This window comes from Mobula birostris, chromosome 7 (genome assembly GCF_030028105.1).
Source record: "Mobula birostris isolate sMobBir1 chromosome 7, sMobBir1.hap1, whole genome shotgun sequence".
NCBI classification, from domain to species: Eukaryota; Metazoa; Chordata; class Chondrichthyes; order Myliobatiformes; family Myliobatidae; genus Mobula; species Mobula birostris.
This window is the reverse complement of record NC_092376.1, coordinates 671884-693414: the sequence shown is the minus strand read 5'-3', so window position 1 is coordinate 693414 and position 21531 is coordinate 671884. Positions and strand designations below refer to the sequence as shown.

The window sequence follows — 21531 nt, the reverse complement described above, 5'->3', positions numbered from 1 at the left end:
TGATTTATGGCCTCTTGCAATCGCCCGTCGGCAAGAAATAGCAGATTGCACACTGCGTGGAATTATAAAGAAAGTATATTGAAGGATGTTAACTTAAGCAAACATTTGTTAAAGAAAAGTGACTGGTGGTGTTCCGCAGGGGTCGGTGTTGGGACCACTTCTTTTAATGCTGTATATAAATGATTTAGATGATGGGAGAGGTGGCTTTGTTGCCAAGTTTGCAGATGATACGAAGGTTGGTGGAGGGGCAGGTTGTGTTGAGGAAACAGGTAGGATGCAGAAGGACTTAGACAGATTAGGAGAATGGGCAAGAAAGTGGCAAATGAAATACAATGTTGGAAAACACATGGTCATGCACTTTGGTAGTAGAAATAAATGTGCGGACTATTTTCTAAATGGGGAGAAAATCCAGGAATCTGAGATGCAGAGGGACTTGGGAGTGCACAACACCCTGAAGATTAACGTGAAGACTGAGTCAGTGGTGAGGAAGGCAAATGCCATGTTAGCATTCATTTCAAAAGGTCTAGAATCCAAGAGCAAGGATGTGATGCTGAGGTGTTATAAGGCACTGGTGAGGCCTCACCTTAAGTATTGTGAACAGTTTTGGGCCCCTCATCTTAGAAGAGATGTGCTGACATTGGAGAGGGTCCAGAGGAGGTTCACAAGGATGATTCCAGGAATGAAGGGGTTATCATAAGAGGAATGTTTGATGGCTCTGGGTCTGTACTCGCTGGAATTCAGAAGGATGAAGGGGGATCTCATTGAAACCTTTTGAATGTTGAAAGGCCTAGATAGAGAAGATGTACAAACGATGTTTCCCATGGTGGGAGAATCTAGGACAAGAGGGCACAGCCTCTTCAAAACAGATGTGGAAAAATTTTTTTAGTCAAAGGGTGGTGAATTTGTTGTCACTTGCAGCTGTGGAGGACTGGTCGTTGGATGTATTTACGGCAGAGATTGATAGGTTCATGATTGGACATGGCATTAAAGGTTACGGGGAGCAGATCGGGAACTGGGGTTGAGGAGGGGGGAGAAAAAGGATCCACTATGATTGAGTGGCGGAGGAGATTCGAATAGCCAGATGGCCTATTTCTGCTCGTATGACTTATGGTCTTATGGAAAAGAAAGGGAAAAAACAAAAAGGGCTCATTACAGTTGAATAGTCACATGTGCATGGTGGAGCTCAAATATTCCAATAGCCATTGTTTTGGGTTGATCACTGTATCAACCCCTATTCACCACTCCCCAGTAAAAGTTCTCCTCTTGGGTTCCATTGGATCGTACATTCGAATCCTACGGTCTGTTCCCTCGAGGCTTTTCTCTCTCCATTTCTCACTGAAAAAGACCTCGGCCTACACCAAGGTCCATCACAAAGTCTGTTCCCCCACCGTTTTCCAGAACCTTCTCCCAGTTCCACCCTCCTGACTGGATGACACACACATTCCTAAGCATCCCTTAACTTTAATCCAAACACTGCCAGCAGAACACACTGCTCCAACAGAAAAACCAATACATATAATACCCTACAACACTAGCAATAAAACCTTTACCAGGGCATTACACTCTTTCTCCCCCCATAGTTATATCCTCGTGACCTTGAAATTTATCATCCCCTCATTAGCAACAATTTTCAAAGGAATTTCGTGATGTCAGGACCCCCAGTGCATTTGTAAATTGTAGTGACATACCTCACTAGGAGGAGAGGCGCAACACTGTTCCCCAGGTGCTGCATCGGCCAGCCTATCTGGGGGTTTCCTGACTCTGAGACCTTATCCCATCATCCTCTTCCGTCTCAGACAGTCCTTGTGATCTTTCCTGTCTACTTGGAGAGAGGACTCATACCTACTGGCAACTCTATCCCCTGTCTCTTGACTGATCTCAGCTTCATCCCCAGTTATTTTGGGGCCCAGTTTCCCTTCATTGTACGGCCACAAGCCTGCCGGTTCACTGTCGGTCCCCCCCGCCCCCCTTTACATTTGCACTAGTGTGGGGAGGTTTGAAAATCTCTGTCAATTATTGGGGAGTTTGCATACAGTCTGTACAACATTCAGTGGTTAAATCCCTTCCAGGTCTCTCCGCTGCTTGTCCTTCTGTTCTATTTTGCCACAGAGTCCTCTTACTAGGTGTAGGTTGCATGTCAGGCTCTGGGTCAACACGTACCTCTTGTCCCAGAGGTAGAAAGTGGTTCTGATGGAGAATCTTGACATGTCCATTCCCATCTTCTGGCTTCACCTGGAAAACAGGTACGTCTGGCATCCGACTCTCCACTACGTAAGGCATAGCCACTCAGCAGTCAGCCTACATATGCTTCCCTGGTAGCCCCGAATACTTTATGAGAACTCCTTTTCTAGGCATCATTTGGAAGAACCTTGTCTTTTGATCATATCTCCTCTTGTTTCCTTGATGCGGCCTGGTAGCAGAAACCTCAGCTAGTTCACAAGCTTTTTGCAATTCCCTCCTCATGTCAGACACATACTTAAGTTAGGTCCTTTGTGGCAGGTCTCCCCCATCAGTCCCAAAACAAAGGTGTACAGGCAGTCTTGCTTCATGCCCAGCCATGAAATAATATGGCAAATATCCAGTAGCTTCATTCTGTGTACAGTTGTAACAGTAGATCAGATGCCCAGTATGCTGACTCTATTTGTTCTTCCTGATACCTAGGGTTCTGAATATGTCTAGCAATGTCCGTTTAAGCCTCTCAGGCCGGGGATCATCGTGAGGGTGATGAGGTGTAGTCCTCAACTTCTCAACTCAGTAACTTATGTATGAGCCTACTCTCAAAATCCCTTCCCTGTTTTCTGTGTATCCATCTGGGAGGGCCATAATGAACAAAATACTTTTCCCATAATACTTTGGCCACGGTGGATGCCCTCTGATCCTTTGCAGGGAAGACTTGAGCATATCTGGTGTAATGATCAGTGGTAACCAAGACATTCGCCATGTTGCTGGAATGAGGCTCTATGGAGAGGAAATCCATATATACTAGAAAATGTGTCCCTAAGCTATGCAAATGGGATAAAGGAGTGTCCCTTGTGGACATAGACATAGAATAGTACAGCACAGCAGGCCGCGTCTTCCTCTGAAAACACTGAATACATAACTTGCAGTACTCTTCGACCTCAGGCCAGGCTTCATTCGGGACCAGTAGAACCGAACTCGGACCAATCAGTATGTCTTGTCAAGTCCCAAATAACCTGAACCATCATGAAGTGACTTCTACACAATCCTCTGATGCTTCTCAGGCAAAATCAACTGGGAATTCTGAGGCCTATCTGAAGGAGATGTGACCTGGTATGGAACCTGGTCACTCAACTCCAGTTTGTTCCATTCTCTCAAGCAGTAGAGGTGTGGTAGGGTGTTTCATCTCTTCACTTTGGGGCATATCCCCTTTTGCAACAGCTGCCCAAAGATGACCCTATACAAAGGTCATCTGGCTGAGTGACAGCCACTTCCCGGGACTCAGTGCAGGCTACGACTCTGTATTCAGAGCAGTCAGGATGCAGTGAGCTTGTGGAATGACACAACCAGAAGCTCCCACATGAACCACCTCTCTATCCTGCCTGTGATTTTCCTGTGATGGAAAACTGCCACACTGCTTTAACTCCAGGTACAGGAACACTCCCCGTCCATTTCCAGCTCTTCATGCTCACGTTGAGACAATACATCCACATCACTGTTCTGGCTCTCTGGCCAATAAACTTTACCATCTTCTCCCTCTTGGCTTCACTCCTGAGAACATTTTCAGCCTACGGTAACTTTGATTCTCCACTGGTTTCCATTGCCATTTATCCACCAGGGATGTAATTGCCGATAACAACTCGGAATTTTCACCCCTTGCTGGAGGACTCATTAGACCTTCCACATCAGACCACTCCTTCCCCTCACTCCACAGAAATGACAGCAACTTGTCTGTAAAGTCTCAGCCCCCAGCCATGGGAAACTCAGCTTTCGAATCAGAACCGTCGTCTCACTCTCCTCTTCTCTTAAAGTATGGACAGCCTGTGGCCTCACCTCACCCGGGACCCCAGTGATACCAGCCAGATCCACTCCCAGCACGTCAGCGCTAGTCTCAACTCATACTACATCTTTCCCCGCTGTTAGGTCAAACTGCCACTCCAAGATGGCAACTTGCTGTAATACTTTAACAGTACTTAAAACCCTAATCAACAATTCATCTGGGCTGCAAATATCCATCCCACTTAGAACACGAGCATTAATTGCAGGTAATCTCTTTGCATCGCACCAGCGCCTAATCCTTGTGGCACCCATAACCATGTATCTTAATCACTTTCCTGGACAATAGTTTAACACAAAACCACTTAATCAATTCTTAGATCAATTACACAGCATTCAATGAATTCAATCTGGGCCGAAAGCCCCAGTAATAAAACCCCTTTTATTGGGCATCTCTAGAGATGTGGCTTGTTGGCCCCTCGCTAACAGCCACTGGTCTCTGTGGCAAGGAAACCACCTTTCTGAGGCTCCATATGTCGAGGGTGTATACGACTTTGTTTCCACCAAACCCCGGTTTGTGTGAATGCTGTGTGATTACTACCCCCTGTAATCGCCCATTAGCAAAAAATAACAGATCACAGTCTGGATACAATTATATAGAAAGTATATCAATAGGTACATTTAATGTCAGAGAAATGTATACAATATACACCCTGAAATTCTTTCTCTTTGTGAACATCCATGAAAATAGATAAGTGCCCTGAAGAATAAATGACAGTTAAATGTTAGAACCCCAAACACCCCCCCCAGCTCCCCCCCTCCCACGCACAAGCAGCAGCAAAGCAATGATCCCCCTCCCCTCCCCCATTAGCAAAAAAGCATCGATGCCCCCCACCGAGCACTCAAACATGTAGCAAAGCGTCAGTAAAGACATGGACTTGCAGTACCCCAAAGACTACTCGTTCAGCCAGTAATTCATACCATAGGCTCTCTCTTTCCTTAAAAGGGAAAAAGAGGTGTCCCCGTTTCACAGCAGGAGGGAAGACATAACGAAACAACTCGCTGGAGTACATTTAAGAATGCTAACTAAAGCAGACAGTTATTAAAGAAGAGAAAAGAAAAAAAAACAAAGTGCCCATTATAGTTAAACAGTCACAAGTGCTTGGTGGAGCTCGAATCTTCCAGAGGCAGTTGTTCTTTTATGTACTCACTACACCAATTCCTGTTCACGGCTCCCCAGTTAAAGGCAGGAAAGGATGAAATATGAAAGCAAGTTAGCAGACAATATCAAATATGTAAAAAAGAGATGAGAGCGGATATAGGACTGCTAGAAAATGAGGCCGGAGAAATAATAATGGGGGACAAGGAGATAGCAGATAAACTAAATGAGTATTTTCCATCAGTCTTCACTGTGGAAGAGACTAGCAATGTGACAGCTGTTGAAGGGTGTGAGGAAAGAGAAGTGAGTGCAGTTACTATAACGAGAGAAGTTAGAAACATAGAACGTAGAAAACGTACACCACAATACAGGCCCTTCGGCCCACAATGCTGTGCTGAACATGGACTTACTTTAGAAGTTACCTCAGGTAACCCATAGCCCTCTATTTATCTAAGCTCCTTGTACCTATCCTTAAAGAACCTATCATATCCGCCTCCACCACAGTCACCGGCAGCCCGTTCCACGCACGCACCACTCTCTGTGTAAAAACAAAAAAACTTACCCCTGACATCTCCTCTGTACCTACTTCCAAGCACCTTAAAAGCTGCTCAACTTTTGATCAAAGTTGCTCGAAAAGTCGAAAGACCTAAAAGTACATAAGTCACCCGGACCAGATGAACTGCATCCTAGGGTTCTGAAAGAGGTAGCAGTAGAGATTGTGGAGGCATTAGTAATGAGCTTTCAAAAATCATTGGATCTGGCATGGTGCTAGAAGACTGGAAAATTGCAAATGTCACTCCACGATAAGAAAGGAGGAAGACAGCAGAAAGGAAATTATAGACCTCGGGGCTGGGAAGATGTTGGAGTTAATTATTAAGGATGAGGTGATGGAGTACTTGGTGACACAGGGGGACAAGATAGGATAAAATCAGCATGGTTTCCTTAAGGGAAAATCTTGCCTGACGAACCTGTTGGAATTCTTTGAGGAGATTACATGTAGGATAGATAAAAGGGATGCAGTGGATGTTGTATATTTGGACTTTCAGAAGGCCTTTGACAAAGTGCCATACACGAGGCTGCTTACCAAGTTAAAAGCCCATGGTATTACAGGAAAGTTACTAACATGGTTAGAGCATTGGCTGATTGTTAAAAGGTAGCAAGTGGGAATAGAAGGATCCTTTTCTGGTTGGCTGCCTAGTGACTACTGGTGTTCCACAGGGGTTGGTGTTGGGACCACTTCTTTTTATGCTCTGAATGATTCAGATGATGGAATAGATATCTTTGTTGCCAGGTTACAGATGGTATGAAGATTGGTGGAGGGACAGGTAGTGTTGAGGAAACAGGTAGGCTGCAGAAGGACTTGCACAGATTAGGAGAATGGGCGAGAAAGTGGTAAATGAAATGTAATGTTGGAAAATGCATGGTCATGTGTTTTGGTAGAAGAAATAAATGCGGGCTATTTTCTAAGCAGAGAGAAAACCCAAAAATCTAAGATGCAAATGGACTTGGGAGTCCTTGTGCAGAATACCCTAAAAGATAACTTGCAGGTTTGGTCAGTGGTGAAGAAAGCAAATGCAGTGTGAGCATTAATTTCAAGAGGTCTTGAATGCAAGAGCAGGGATGTGATGCTGAGGCTTTATAAGGCACTTGTGAGGCCTCACCTTGAGTATTGTGAATGGTTTTGGGCTCCTTAGAAGAGATATGCTGGTATTGGAGAGGGTTCAGAGGAGGTTCACAAGGATAATTCTGGGTATCATACAAGGAATGTTTGATGGTTCTAGGTCTGTACTTACTGGAATTTAGAATAATATGGGGGATCTCATTGAAACCTTTCAAATGTTGAAAGGCCTAGACGGCGTAGATGTGGAAAGGATGTTTCCCATGGAGGGGGAGTCGAGGACAAGAGGCTACGGCTTTAGGATAGAGGGATGTCCATTGAAAACGGATGCAGAGAAATTTCTTTCACCAGAGGGTGGTGAATTTATGGAATTTGTTAGCACAGGCAGCTGCGGAGGCGTTTGTTGGTTGTTGTCAGGCAGAGCTCAATAGGTTCTTGATCGGACACAGCATCAAAGGTTATGTGGAAAAGGCCAGGGGAGTAGGCCTGAGGAGGAAGGAAAAGGATCAGCCATGATTCGTTTGCAGAGCAGGCTCGATGGGTTAAATGGTCTATTTCTGCTCCTGTGTTTACGGTCAAGCTCTGCCTTCACCATTTCCTTTATCCATCTACGTACCTGTCAAACTGCTTCTACAAGTTCCTTTTTTCATATACGTGAAGTTTGACAGAGGTGAGAGTAGATATCAGACCATTGGAAGATGATGCTGGAGAGGTAGTAATGGGGGATGAACTGAATAAGTATTTTGCATTAGTCTTCACTGTGGAAGACACTAGCAGTATGGTGGAAGTTCCAGGTGTCAGGGGTCATGAAGTGTGTAAAGTTAACATAACTACAGAGAATGTTTTTGATTGAGTACTGTGCAGACGTAGTAACGCATTCCTGCACAAGTCTGGTGAAGAGTTTTAAAAACCCAGTCTCCATAAAAGAGGGGTATCATCTAGCGGAGCAGTCATCATGAAAGCAGTCTGAGTCGGAGTGGTAAGGCTTTGGCTCAACAGGGTTTCGGCGAGAACAGGCAGAGGCAAGGTAAGTAGAAAAGTATATTCCATATTTTTGATTTAACTCTTGATAGAATAGTGGATATGTCAGTGTTCTGTTCTGGGTGTCAGATGTGGGATTTCTGGGAGACTATCAGCCTCCGATGGCTAAATCTGCACCAGATGCTTCGAGATGAGCTCCTTAGAGACTGTTTTAAGGAACTGGAGCTGAAGCTTGATGACATTCGGCTTGTTAGGGAAAGTGAAACAGTGGTAGACAGGAATTATGGGAAGGTAGTCACCCTAAGGCTACAAGAGACAGATAAATGGGTAACTGAGGGGGAAGGGAAAATGTCAGATAATCGAGAGCACCTCTGTTGGCCGTCCCCCTCAACAATAAGTACTCCATTGTGAGTACTGTTGGGGGAGACTACCTGGGGGAAGCAACAGCACTGTGCCCCTGGCACTGTATGGCCTTGAGGCTCAGAAGGGTAGGGAACCGAAGAGGATGGCAGCAGTAACAGCGGACTCTATAGTTTGTGGGACAGATAGGCGATTCTGTGGATGGTAATTTGCCTCCTAGGTGCCAGGGTCCACAATGTTTCTGAATGTGTCCACAGTATCCTGTAGGGGGAGGGTGAGCAGCCAACAACATATGTAGAAAAAGGGATGAGGTCCTGAAAGCAGAATACAGGGAGTTAGGAAGGAAGCTGAGAAGCAGGACCTCAAGGGTAATAATTTCGGGATTGCTGCCTGTGCCATGTGACAGTGAGTGTAGAAATAGAATGAGATGGAGGATAAATGCATGGCTGAAGAATTGGAGCAGGGGGCAGGGATTCAGATTTCTGGATAATTGGGACCTCTTCTGGGACAGGTAGGACCCGTACAAAAGGGAACGGATGCACTTGAATCCGAGGGGGACCAATATTCTTGTGGGTTGGTTTACTAGAGCTGTTGAGAGTGGTTTAAACTAATATGGCAGCAGTATGGGAAACAGCATGATAGAACCAGCATGGATGCAACATTAATGTAAGGAAGGACAAGCCAATGATTGGGTGCAAATGCAGACGGAACAAAGAGTTAAATTGTACCACAAAGGCAAAATTCAAAAGGGTGAAGAATGCAGGACTGAAGGTGCCATAGTTAATTGCGTGTAGTATTCAGGATGAGGTGGATGAACTCGTAGTACAATTAGAGATTGGTCTGTATGATGTTGTGGGCATCACTGAGTCAAGGCTGAAAGAAGTCCATAGTTAGGAGCTTAATATCAAAGGATAGACTTTGTATCAAAAGGACAGGCAGGAAGGCATAGGCGGTGGTGTGGCTCTGTTGGTAAGGGATGGAGTTACATCTTTAGAAAGATGTGACATAGGGTCAGAGAATGTTGAATCTTTGTGTGCGTAGTTAAGAAAATGGAAGGGTAAAAAACCGTTATGGCAATCATATACGCATCCAAATAGTAGCCAAGATGTGGTGGTGTGATTGCCCAAAGAGCTGGAAAAGGCATGTAATTAGTGTAATGTCATAACTGTAATGGGGGACCAATATCCAAGGGGATTAGGAAAATCAGGTTGGTGTCACATCGCAAGAGAGGGAATTTGTTGAATGCCTAGGAGGTGGCGTTTTAGAGCAGCTTGTGCTTGAGCCCACTAGGGGGAAGGCTACCTCAAATTGAATATTGTGTAATAACCCAGATTTTATCAGGGAGCTTGAGGTAAAGGAACCCTTGGGAGGCAGTGATCATAATATGATTGGATTTGTACTGCAACTTGAGAGGGAGATGCATAAGTCACATGTATCAGTATCACAATGGGATAAAAGGAACTACAGTGGCATGAGAGAGGACCTTACCCAGGTGGATTAGAGGAGGATACTGGCAGGGATGACAGCAGAGCAGAGGTGGATGAAGTTTCTGGGAATAGTTCACAAGGCGCAGGATAGATATGTCCTAGAGCAGAAGTTCTCAAATGTCAGGAGTAGGCAACTGTGGCTGACAAAGGAAGTTAAGGACTGCATAAAAGGAAAGGATATATAAGGTAGCAAAAGTGAGTGGGCAGCTGGATGATTAGGAAGCTTTTAAAATCCAACAAAAGGCAACTAAAAAAGCTGTAAGAAAGGAGAAGATGAAATATGAGGGCAGACTAGCCAATAATATAAAGTAGGATACTAGAAGTTTCTTCTGTTACATAAAGAGTGAAAGGGAGGTGAGAGTTGATACAGGACCACTGGAAAATGATGCTGGTGAGGTAGTAATGGGGGACAAAGAAATGGCAGATGAACTTAAGAAGAACTTTGCATTAGTCTTCACTGTGGAAGACACTAGCAATGTGCTAGAGGTCAGGGAGCAGGAGTGACAGCCATTGCTATTACAAAGGAAAAAGTGTTAGGCAAACTCAAAGGTTTTATGGTGGATAAGTCACCTGGACCAGATGGACTACAGAGTCCTGAGAGAGGTTGCTGAAGAGGTACCAGATGTATTGGCCATGATCTTTGAAAAATCACTTGATTCTGGCATGGTCCCAGAGGAATGGAAAATTGCAAATGTCACCCCACTCTTTAAGGAGGGAGAAAAGCAAAAGAAAGGAAATTATAGGCCAGTTAGCCTAACCTCAGTGGTTGGGAAAGTGTTGGGAGTCTATTATTAAGGATGCGGTTTTGGGCTACTTGGAGACTAATGATAAAATAAATCAAAGTCAGCATGGTTTCTGTAAAGGGAAATCTTGCCTGACAAATCTGTTAGAGTTCTTTGAGGAAGTAACAAGCAGGGTGGACAAAGGAAAGGTGGTGGATGTCATTTACTTGGATTTTAAGAAGGCATTTGTTGAGGTGTCACGTGAGGCTGCTTAACAAGGTAAAATACAATGGCCTTGCAGGAAAGATACTGGCATGGATAGGGGAAGGTTTGACAGGCAGGAGGCAGTGAGTGGGAAGAAAAGGGGCCTTTTCTGGTTGGCTGCCAATGACTAGTGGTGTTCCTCAAGGTTCAGTATTGGGACTGCTACTTGCTTGTCAGCAACTTGGATATTGGAATTGATGGCTTTGTGGCAAAGTTTGTGGATGATACGAAGATAGATGAAGGTGTAGGTAGTGCTGAGGAAACAATGCGATTGCAGCAGAACTTAGACAAATTGGAAGATTGGGCAAAACGTGGCAGATGGGATACAGTGTTTGAAAATGTATTATGCATTTTGGTGAAAGGAACAATAGTGCGACTATTATCTAAAAGGGGAGGAACTTCAAACATCAGTGGCATAGAGGGACTTGGGAGTCCTTGTGCAAGACTCCCAGAAGGTTAATTTGCAGGTTGAGTTTGTGGTAAAGAATGTACATGCAATGTTGGGATTTATTTCAAGGGGACTAGAATATAAAAGCAAGGATATAATGCTGAGGCTTTATAAGACACTAGTCAGTCCATAGTTGGAATGTTGTCAACAGTTTTGGGCCCCTGATCTCAGACAAGAAGTGTTGTCATTGGAGAGCATCCAATGTACAGGGGTTCATGAGGATGATTCTGGGAATGAAGGGGTTAACATTTGAGGAGCATTTGGCAGCTTTGGGCCTGTACTCACTGGAATGTGGGGTGATCTCATTGAAACCAACTGAATGTTGAAAGGACCAGATAAGGTGGATGTGGAGAGGACATTTCCTGTGGTGGGGGTATCCAGAACTAGAGGGCACAGCTTCAAAATTATTGGTGACCTTTTAAAACAGAGGTGAGGAAGAATTTTTTTAAGCCAAAGTGGGGAATCTGTGGACTGCTTTGCCACAGACTGCAGTGAAGGCCAAGTTTGTGGTTATATTTAAAGCAGAAGTTGATAGTTTCCTGACTGGTTAGGGCATCAAAGGATATGGCAAGAACGCAGGTATCTGGGGTTGAGTGGAATCCAGGATTAGCCATGATGGAATGGTGGAGCACAGCTGATGGGCTGGTGGCCTAATTCTGCTCCTGTGTCTTATGGTCTAAGATCCTGGGAACCTGAAAGATCTGAAGGTAGATAAGTCACCTGGACCAGATGGTGTACACCTCAGGGCTCTGAAAGAGGTGGCTGAAGAGGTTGTAGAGGCATTCTAATGATCTTTCAGGAATCACTAGATTCTGGAATGGTTCTGGAAGACTGGAAAATTGCAAATGTCACTACACTGTTCAAAAAGGGAGAGAGGCAGAAGAAAGAAACTATAGGCTAGTTAGTCTGACCTCAGTGGTTGGGAAGATGTTGGAGTTGATTAATAAGAGTGAGATCTCAGGGTACTTGGAGATGCATGAAAATCTTGCCTAACAAATCTGTTGGAATTCTTTGAAGAAATAAGCAACATAGACAAAGGAGAATCAGTTGATATGTACTTCGGTTTTCAGAAGGCCTTTGACAAGGTGCCACACATGAGGCTGCTTAACAAGCTATTAGATTAGATTAGATTCAACTTTATTGTCATTGTGCCGAGTACAGATTCAAAGCCAGTGAAATGCAGTTAGCATCTAACCAGAAGTGCAAAGAATAGTGTTATTTACAAAATAACTACAAAAAAGTACTACAGCACACAAATATAAAAGTACTGAGACAGTACAATATGGGTGCAGTACTGCTTAGTGCTGTGATGTGAGGTTCAGCAGGGTCACAGCCTCAGGGAAGAAGTTCTTCTTGTGCCTGCTGGTGCGGGAGCGGAGGCTCCTGTAGTGTCTACCAGATGGGAGGAGAGTTAAGAAGTCCATGGTTAGGGTGAGATGCAGCCTTGATAATGCTTTTCGCCTTGCCCAGGCAGCGTTTATGGTAGATGTTCTCAATGGTAGGCAATTGGGTGCCGATAATCCGCTGGGCAGTTTTCACCACGCGCTGGAGTGCTATGAACCCCTGGTATTACAAGTACAATTCCAGCATGGATAGGACATTGGCTGATTGGCAGAAGGCAAAGAGTGGGATAAAAGGAGCCTTTTCTGCTTAGCTGCCGGTGACTAGTGGTGTTCCACTGGGGTCTTTGTTGGGACCGATGCTTTTTATGCTATACAGTGCTTATAAAATGTATTCAACCCCCTTGGAAGTTTTCATGTTTTATTATGTTACAACATTGAACCATAGTGGATTTAATTTGGCTTTTTTTTTTAACCTGATCAACATAAAATACTCTTTTGTGTCAAAAGGAAAACAATTTTCTAGAAATTGTTCTAAAGTTATTTTAATCATTAAATACAAAATATTTAATTGCATAATTACTCACCCCCTTCCAAGTCAGGATTTAGTAGATGCTCCTTTGGCAGCAATTACAGCCTTGAGTCTGTGTGGATAGGTCTCTATCAGCTTTGCACATCTGGGCACTCAATTTTTCCCCATTATTCTTCACAAAACTGCTGAAGCTCTGTCGTATTGCATGGGGCTCGTGAGTGAACAGCCCTTTTCAAGTCTAGCCGCAAATTCTCAATTGGATTGAAGTCTGGAGTCTGATCTGGCCATTGCAGGACATTAACTTTGTTGTTTATAAGCCTTCCTGTGTAGCTTTGGCTTTATGCTTGGTGTCATTATCTTGCTGGAAAACAAATCTTCTCCCAAGTCAAGAGTTCTCTTGCAGGCTGCTTTTCCTCCAGGCTTTCCCTGTACTTTGCTGCATTCATTTTACCCTTTCCCTTCACAAGCCTTCCAGGGCCTGCTGCAGTGAAGCATCCCCACAGCATGTTGCAGCCACCACCTTCACAGTAAGGATGGTGTGTTATTGATGAAGTGCAGTATTTGGCTTATAACCATATAACAATTACAGCACGGAAACAGGCCATCTCGGCCCTTCTAGTCCGCGCTGAACTCCTACTCTCACCTAGTCCCACCAACCCACGCTCGATCCATAACCCTCCATTCCTTTGCTGTCCATATATCTATCCAATTTAACTTTTAAACGACAACATCGAACCTGCCTCAACCACTTCTGCTGGAAGCTCGTTCCACACAGCCACCACTCTCTGAGTAAAGTTGTTCCCCCTCATGTTACCCCTAAACTTTTGCCCTTTAATTCTCAAATCATGTCCTCTTGTTTGAATCTCCCCCACTCTCAATGGAAAAAGCCTATCCACGTCAACTCTATCAATCCCCCTCATAATTTTAAACACTTCTATCAAGTCCCCTCTTAACCTTCTACGCTTCAAAGAATAGAGACCTAACTTGTTCAACCTTTCTCTGTAACTTAGATGAAACCCAGGCAACATTTTAGTAAACCTCCTCTGTATTCTCTCAATTTTATTGACATCTTTCCTATAATTCGGTGACCAGAATTATGCCAAACATAGCATTTAGTCAGTTGGCCAAAAAGCTCAGTTTTGGTTTCATCAGACCATAGAACCTTCTTCCAGCTGACTTGAGAGTCTCCCACATGCCTTGTAGTAAACTCTAGCTGAGGTTTCATGTGAATTTTTTTCAACAGTGGCTTTCTCTTTGCTACTCTCCCATAAAACTGCAACTGGTGAAGCACCCAGGCAGCAGTTGTTGTATGCGCAGTCACTCCCATCTCAGCCACTGAAGCTTGTACTTCTCCTAGAGTTGTCATATGTCTCTTGGTGGCCTCCCTCACTAGTCCCCTTCTTGCACAGTCACTCAGATTTTGAGGACAGCCTGCTCTGAGATTTACAGCTGTGCCATATCTTTTCATTTCTTGATGATTAACTTAACTGTACTGCAAAGGATATTCAGTGAACTAGAAATTTTGTTGTATCCATCTCCTGACTTGTACTTTTCAATAACCTATTTTGTAGGGTTGTTTGGAGTGTTCTTTAGTCTTCATGGTGTAGTTTTTGCCAGGATAATAACTCACCAGCAGTTGGACCTTCCAGATACAGGTGTATTTTTACTCCAATCAATTGAAACACCTTGATTGTCCACTGGTGATCTTCATTTAACTAATTTTGTAACTTCTAAAACTAATTGGCTGCACCAGTGATGATTTGGTGTGTTATATTATAGGGGGTGAATACTCTGATGCAATGAATTAGTTTGTGTTTTATTTTTGAATTAATTTGGATCACTTTATAGAGATCTGCTCTCACTTTGACCCAAAAGAGTCTTTTACTTTTGATCAGTGTCAAAAAAAGCCAAATTAAATCCACTGTGATTCAATGTTGTAAAAGTATAAAACATGACAACTTCCAAGGTGTGGGGGGGTGGTTGGTGAATACTTTTTATAAGCACTGTATGTCAATGATATGGATGATGGAGTTGATGGCTTTGTTGCAAAGTTTGCAGACGATAAGAAGATATTTGGAGGGGGCAGGTAGTTTTGAAGAAGTAGGATACAGAAGGAGTTAGATTAGGAGAATAGGCAAAGAAGTGGCAGATGGAATATGGTGTTTGGAAGTGTATGGTCATGCACTGTGTTAGAGGAAATGAAAAGGTTGAGTATTTTCTAAATGGGGAGGAAATAGAATGTAATGTTGAGACTTCATAAAGCACTGGTGAGGCAATACTTGGAACATTGTGAGCAGTTTTGGGTCTCTTAGAAAGGATGTGCTGAAATGGGAGAGGGCTCAAAGGGGGGGTCACCAAAATGATTCCGGGATTGAATGGCTTGTTGTATGAAGAGTGTTTGATGACTCTGGGCCTGTATTCACTAGAATTCAGAAGAATGAAGGGTGACCTCATTGAAACCTATCGAATGGCGAAAGGCCTCGATAGTGGATGTGATGCTTTCTATGGTGGGAAAGTCCAAGGCCAAAGAGTGGTGTATTTGTGGAATTTGTTGCCACAGGCAGCCGTGGAGGCCAAGTCTTATGAATATTTAAGGCAGTGATTGATAGATTCTTGATTGGTCATGGTGTGAAGGGATATGGGGAGAGGCAGGAGATTGGGACTGAGAGGAAAATTGGATCAGCCATGATGAAATTGCGGTGCAGACTCGATGGGCCAAATGGCCTAATTCTGCTCCATGTCTTAGTTTTATGGTTTATCTATCAACATACCTGACCAAACTTTCTCTCCACCACTTCCTTTATCAGCTTGTTTCAAATATGCAACACCCTCTGTCTGAAATTATAGTTTAAATTTCTCCCACCTTATGTTAAATCTATGTGCATTACCCTCCCTGGGGTAAAAATTTTTCTATGTTAATCCTTCAGAGAACTGCAGTTTTCTGGTCAAACACCAAGTTCCCTTTCGGAAATCAGATGTCATGTTACCTGATTACTAAGTGTGAACGGTTCTGCCACTTTCCTGGTAACATGCTGGGTGGCCTGTGCTTTCCTGCTGTCCCTCTCTCTTGCATTTGGTCTTTCCCACTCCAAAGCAACCCTCCCTGACATGAGGGAATTTCAGCAAATTCAACCTCACGCATCAGCTGCCTCGCTCACATTTACATTTCTCAGTCTGGGCTGTGGGGCAGGTAGGTGTGCAATTTGGGGGAGATATAGGTGTGTTGGAAGGAGATGTGGATGTGTTGGGGGAGGTGTGGGTGTGTGGGAGGGAGGTGTGGGGAGGTGTGTGATTTGGGGGAGGTGCGGGTGCATTTGGGGAGGTGCAGGTGTGTTTGGGGAGGTGTGTGATTTGGGGGAGGTACGGGTGTGTTTGGGGAGGTGTGTGATTTGGGGGAGGTGTTGGTGTTTTTGGGGAGGTGTGTGATTTGGGGGAGATGGTGTGTTTGGGGAGGTGTGAGATTTGGGGGAGATGTGGATGTGTTGGGGAGGTGTGGGTGTGTGGGAGGGAGATGTGTGATTTGGGGGAGGTGCGGGTGCATTTGGGGAGGTGTGTGATTTGGGGGAGGTGTGGGTGTGTTTGGGGAGGTGTGTGATTTGGGGGAGATATGGGTGTGTTGGGTGGGTGTGTGATTTGGGTGAGATGTGGGTGTGTTGGGTGGGTGTGTGATTTGAGGGAGATGTTGGTGTGCCAGGGGTGAGTGTGTGATTTGGGGGAGATGTGGGTGTGTTTGGGGAGGTGTGTGATTTGGGGGAGATGTGGGTGTGTTGGGTGGGTGTGATTTGAGGGAGATGTTGGTGTGCCAGGGGTGGGTGTGTGATTTGAGGGAGATATGGGTGCGTCAGGGGTAGCTGTGGGGTCCAGGCAGCCGCGGAGCATGGTCTATGTGGGTGTGGAGTGGTGTCCAGAAGTGGGCTCTGCAGGGTTTGGAGTGAGGATCAGGAGGGGTTGGGAGTTCGGGTGGTGGAGGAGTGTGGGTATTTTGGGCAAAGTTAAGGATTTGGTGTGGATGGAGGCCAATGCTTCTGTGGGGAGTCATGCCGGTCGCTTCACCCTGAGCACCACACAGGCATCCCAGGTGGAATTGGTGGGGCATCCCAGATGAGATTGGTGGGGCATCCCAGATGGGCAGTGTAGCCCGGACTGGTGCGGTGTCCTTAATGTTTCCTCTGTAGTTCACTTTTCCTCTCTGGACGGGGAGAGGAGGTATGACTTCTTTGGGCTGCTGCTGTGACCTGGACTTTCGCGCTCTCTCTTTCTTTGGCAGGACCACACTTTGTTGCTGTCAACAATAGGAATGAGATCCTGGTGACTGATTTCCACAACCACTCCGTCAAGGTGAGGACTTCCTTATTCTCACTGATCTTATGGTTGCTTTCGAGGCCACTATTGTTACCACACCTACTTACACCTGAAGGTGTCGAATATAGTGCAGGGTAGTGTATAAAATCCTAAGGCTTTGGAGCAGAATTAGCCTTTTAGCCTATCGAGTCTGCTCAGCAATTCCATCTTGGCTGATCCATTTCCCTCTCAAACCCCTATCTCCTGTCTTTATGTAATCTTTGATGCCCCAAGTTAGTCAAGAATCTATCAACCTCCACTTTAAATACACTCAATGACCTGGCCTCCACAGCTGCCTGTGGCAACGAATTCCACAGATACATCACCTGTTGGCGAAAGAAATTCCTCTTCACCTCTGTTCTAAATGGACATCCCTCTATTCTGAGCTTATACCCTCTGGTCCTGGACTCCTCTACTATAGAAAACATCCTCTCCATATCCACTTTAGGCTTTTCACCATTCGGTAGGAGATCCCCCCCACTCATTCTTTTGAATTTCAGTTACAGGTCCAGAGCCATTAGATGCTTCTCATATGATAAGCCTTTCAAACCCAGAATCATTTTGTGAACCTCCGTTGAACCCTCTCCAGTGTCAGCGCATCCTTTCTAAGATAAGTTAAGCCCCTCCACCTATATAACCATAAAACAATTACAGCACGGAAACAGGCCATCTCGGCCTTTCTAGGCCGTGCCGAACTCTTACTCTCACCTAGTCCCAACGACCTGCACTCAGCCCATAACCCTCCATTCCTTTCCTGTCCACACAGCTGTCCAGTTTAACCCTAAATGACATCGAACCTGCCTCAACCATTTCTGCTGGAAGCTCATTCCACACAGCTACCACACTCTGAGTAAAGAAGGTCCCCCTCATGTTACCCCTAATGTTACCTATCTTCATATCGTCTGTAAACTTGGTGACAAAACTATCAATTCCATCATCCAAATCATTGATATACAGAATAAAAAGAAGCCATCCCAACACAGACCCCTGTGGAACAGCACTAGTCACTGGCAGCCAATCAGAAAAAGCCACCTTTATTCCCACTCTTTGCTTGCCAATCAACCAATGCTCTATCCATACTAATATCTTTCTTGTAATATCATGTTCTCTTATCTTGCTAAGCTACCTCATGCTTGACACCTTGTCAAAGGCTTTTGAAAATCCAAGTATGCAACTTCCAATTTTCCTTTGTCTATCCTGCTTGTTATTTCTTCGAATAATTCTAACAGGCAAGATTTTTCCTTGAGGAAACCATGCTGGCTTTGGTCTGTTTTATCACGTGCCTTAAAGTACCCTGAAATCTCATCCTTGACAATCAACTCCATCATCTTCCCAAACACTGAGGTCAGGCTAACTGGCCAATAATTTCCTTTTTTTGCCTTCCTCCACTTTTAAAGAGTGGATAACATTTATAATTTTCCAGTCTTCCAGAATCTAGTGATTCTTGAAAAATCATTACTTATACCTCCACAAACTCTTCAGCCACCTCTTCCAGAATCCTAGGGTGTAGACCATCTACCTTCTCCCTTGTAATAGCAACTGCACTCCCTTCTGCCCCAACACTCTTGAACTTCCATCATACTGTGATGCAAAATAATTATTCAGTTCATCCACCATACCCTTGTGCCCTGTTACTAGTCCATTGTCAATTTCCAGCTGTCCAATATCAATTCTTGCCTCTCTTTTACTCCTTATGTATCTGAAAAGAAACTTTTGGTATGCTCTTTAATATCATTGATTAGCTTACCTTCATGTTGGCTCGACTTCTCTTGTCGGTAACAGTTGCATCATCCTGCCTTCAGAAAACTACTCTGGAATGTATCCTGAAACTATTGAATTGCTCCCAGAAACTCCAGCCCTTGTTGCTCTGCTGTTATCTCTGCTAGTGTCCTGTTTTAATCATCTCTCATGCCTCTGTAATTCCCTTTACTCTCCTGTAATTTTGATACATCTCACTTTTGCTTCTTCCTCTCAAATGCGGGGTGAATTTTATCATATTATGATCACTGCCTCCTAAGAGTTACCTTAAGCTCTGTAATCAAATCCAGTTCATTACACACACCCAATCCAGAATAGCCTTTCCCCCAGTGGGCTCAATCACAAACTGCCCTAAAAAGCCATCTCATAGGCATTCTGCAAATTTTCTCTCTTGGAATCCAGCACCAAACTGATTTTCTCAATCTACTTGCATATTGAAATCCCCCGTAACTATCATAACATTGCCCTTTTGACAAGCCTTTTCCATCTCCTGTTGTAATTTGTAGCCCACATCCTGGCTACTGTTCAGAGGCCCGTATATAATTCCCATCAGTGTATTTTTTGTCATTGCAGTTTCTTAACTCCACCCACAAGGATTCAACATCTGCTGATCCTATGTCACCTCTTCCTCAGGATTTGATTTCATTTTTTACCAACAGAGTTACCCCACCCCTCTGCCTACCTGCCTGTCCTTTGGATACAATGTGTATCCTTGGATGTTGAGATCCCAACTATGATCTTATTTCAGTCTTAACTCAGTGATGCCCACAATGTCATACTTGCCAATCTCTAACTACGCTACATGATTATCTACTTTATTCTGTATATTGCATGGATTCAAATATAACATCTTCAATCCTGTATCAACATCCTTTTTGATTTGTCCCACTGTTACACTGCAACTCATCCCACTGATAGTAATTTTGCCCTGTCATCTGCCATTGCTTCCTGACAGTCTCACTATACTCTTCCTCTGTTTGCAAACCAACAGCCCTATCCTCAGTCCTATCATTCAGGTTCCCATACCCCTGCCGTGCACTTTAGTAGAAGGAAGAAAGATGTAATCTGTTTAGTAAACTAGTAGAAAATTTAAAACTCAGAGCTAAGGGACTTGGGAGCCCTGGTGCGGGATTTCCTAAAGGTTGACTTGCAGGTTGAGTCTGTGGTCCTCATTTTGAGAGGACTACGATGTAAAAAAAAAAGGAAGTAATGTTGATGCAGTTTTGGGGGTGGGTGGTGTAGAAAGTTTGTGCTGGAATTACAGAGGGTCCAGAGGAGGTTCACTAGAATGATCCCAGGAATGAATGGGTTAATGTGTGAGGAGCATTTTGATGGCTGTGGGCCTGTACTTGCTGGAGTTTAGAAGATTGGGGCTGGGATGCATGGGGTGTGGAATCTCATTGAAACCTATTGAATATTGAAAGGCCAAGACAGTTGGCTTGGAGAGGATGTTCCTGTAGTGGGTGTGTCTAGGACCAGAGGGGACAGCCTCAGAATAGAGGAACATACACTTAGAACACAGTTGTTGGGATTTTTTTTTTCCCCAGATGGTGAATCTATGGAATTCATCGCTACAGACTGCTGTGGAGGCTAAGTCATTGGGTATAATAAAGTAGAGATTGATCGATTCTTGATTAGACAGGGTGTCAAAGGTTATGGGAAGAAGGCAGGAGGATGGGGTTGAAAGGAACAATAAATCAGCCATGACAGAATGGTGGAGTAGACTAGATCAGCGTAGTGGCCTAATACTGCTCCTATGTCTGATAGTCTTATGCTATTGGCCCCAGTTACGTTGGTGAAGTCGGGAGGCAGCTGTGTGATTCAGATCCAATGATGATGAAGGAATGGGATATTTCCAGGTGAGGATGGTGTGTGCTGTGAAGAGGAATCTTCAGGTGGTGGTGTTCCCTGCTCGACCTGTGATGAATGGAAAGCTTGGGAGGTTCTGTCAGTGTCACCTAGCCTGATGACTACAGTCAGTCTGTAGATACTCCGCACTGGGATGATTGGTGGTTCGAGTGTGGATGGGTGCTCATTGACTTTCTCTTGGTGGTGCGGGTTTTGAGCCTATTGTTGCCGTCATCTTGGCGAGCAGAGAGCATTCCATCACGTACTGATGTCCCCTGTGCATATTGGAAAGGACTATCATCAGTTAGAGATCTGGGCACAGATGTAGCACATGGAATTTAATCTGGGCAAGTGCGAGGTTCTGCACTTTGGGAGATCAGACTCTGGGTGGCACGGTCAGTGCAAATGCTTTCCAATGCAGCGATCACTTCTATTCCCGCAGTTGTCTGTAAGGAGTTTGTGCCTTCTCCCCATGACTGCGTGGGTTTCCTCTGAGTGCCTCACTTTCCTCCCACAATACAGAGATGTACCGTTTAGGGTTGGTGAGTGATGGGCATACTATGTTGGCACCAGAAACATCGCAACATTTGCGGTCTGCCCCCAGCAAATCCTCAGACCGCATTGGTCATTGACGCAAAGCAACACTGACTGTTTGCTTCTGACGTTTAGATCTACAGGTGACAAAGCTGATTTAATCTGATCTTAATCAATCGAAAGGA

General features: G+C 44.5%; 1 protein-coding gene across 8 annotated transcripts in view; it reads left to right on the top strand.

Moving 5' to 3' along the window:
* The window catches only part of LOC140199933 (tripartite motif-containing protein 2-like), a 96413-nt gene that overhangs the window by 63833 nt on the left and 11049 nt on the right, over nt 1–21531 (top strand). For 6 of the 8 annotated variants that reach the window (XM_072262416.1, XM_072262415.1, XM_072262413.1 and 3 more), the window contains one exon: nt 17133–17203. The exons of the other annotated variants lie outside the window; for them this stretch is intronic. In XM_072262416.1, coding sequence (XP_072118517.1) covers nt 17133–17203 — 71 coding nt within the window. The remainder of the gene's footprint in view (nt 1–17132; nt 17204–21531) is intronic. 8 annotated transcript variants of the gene reach the window in all.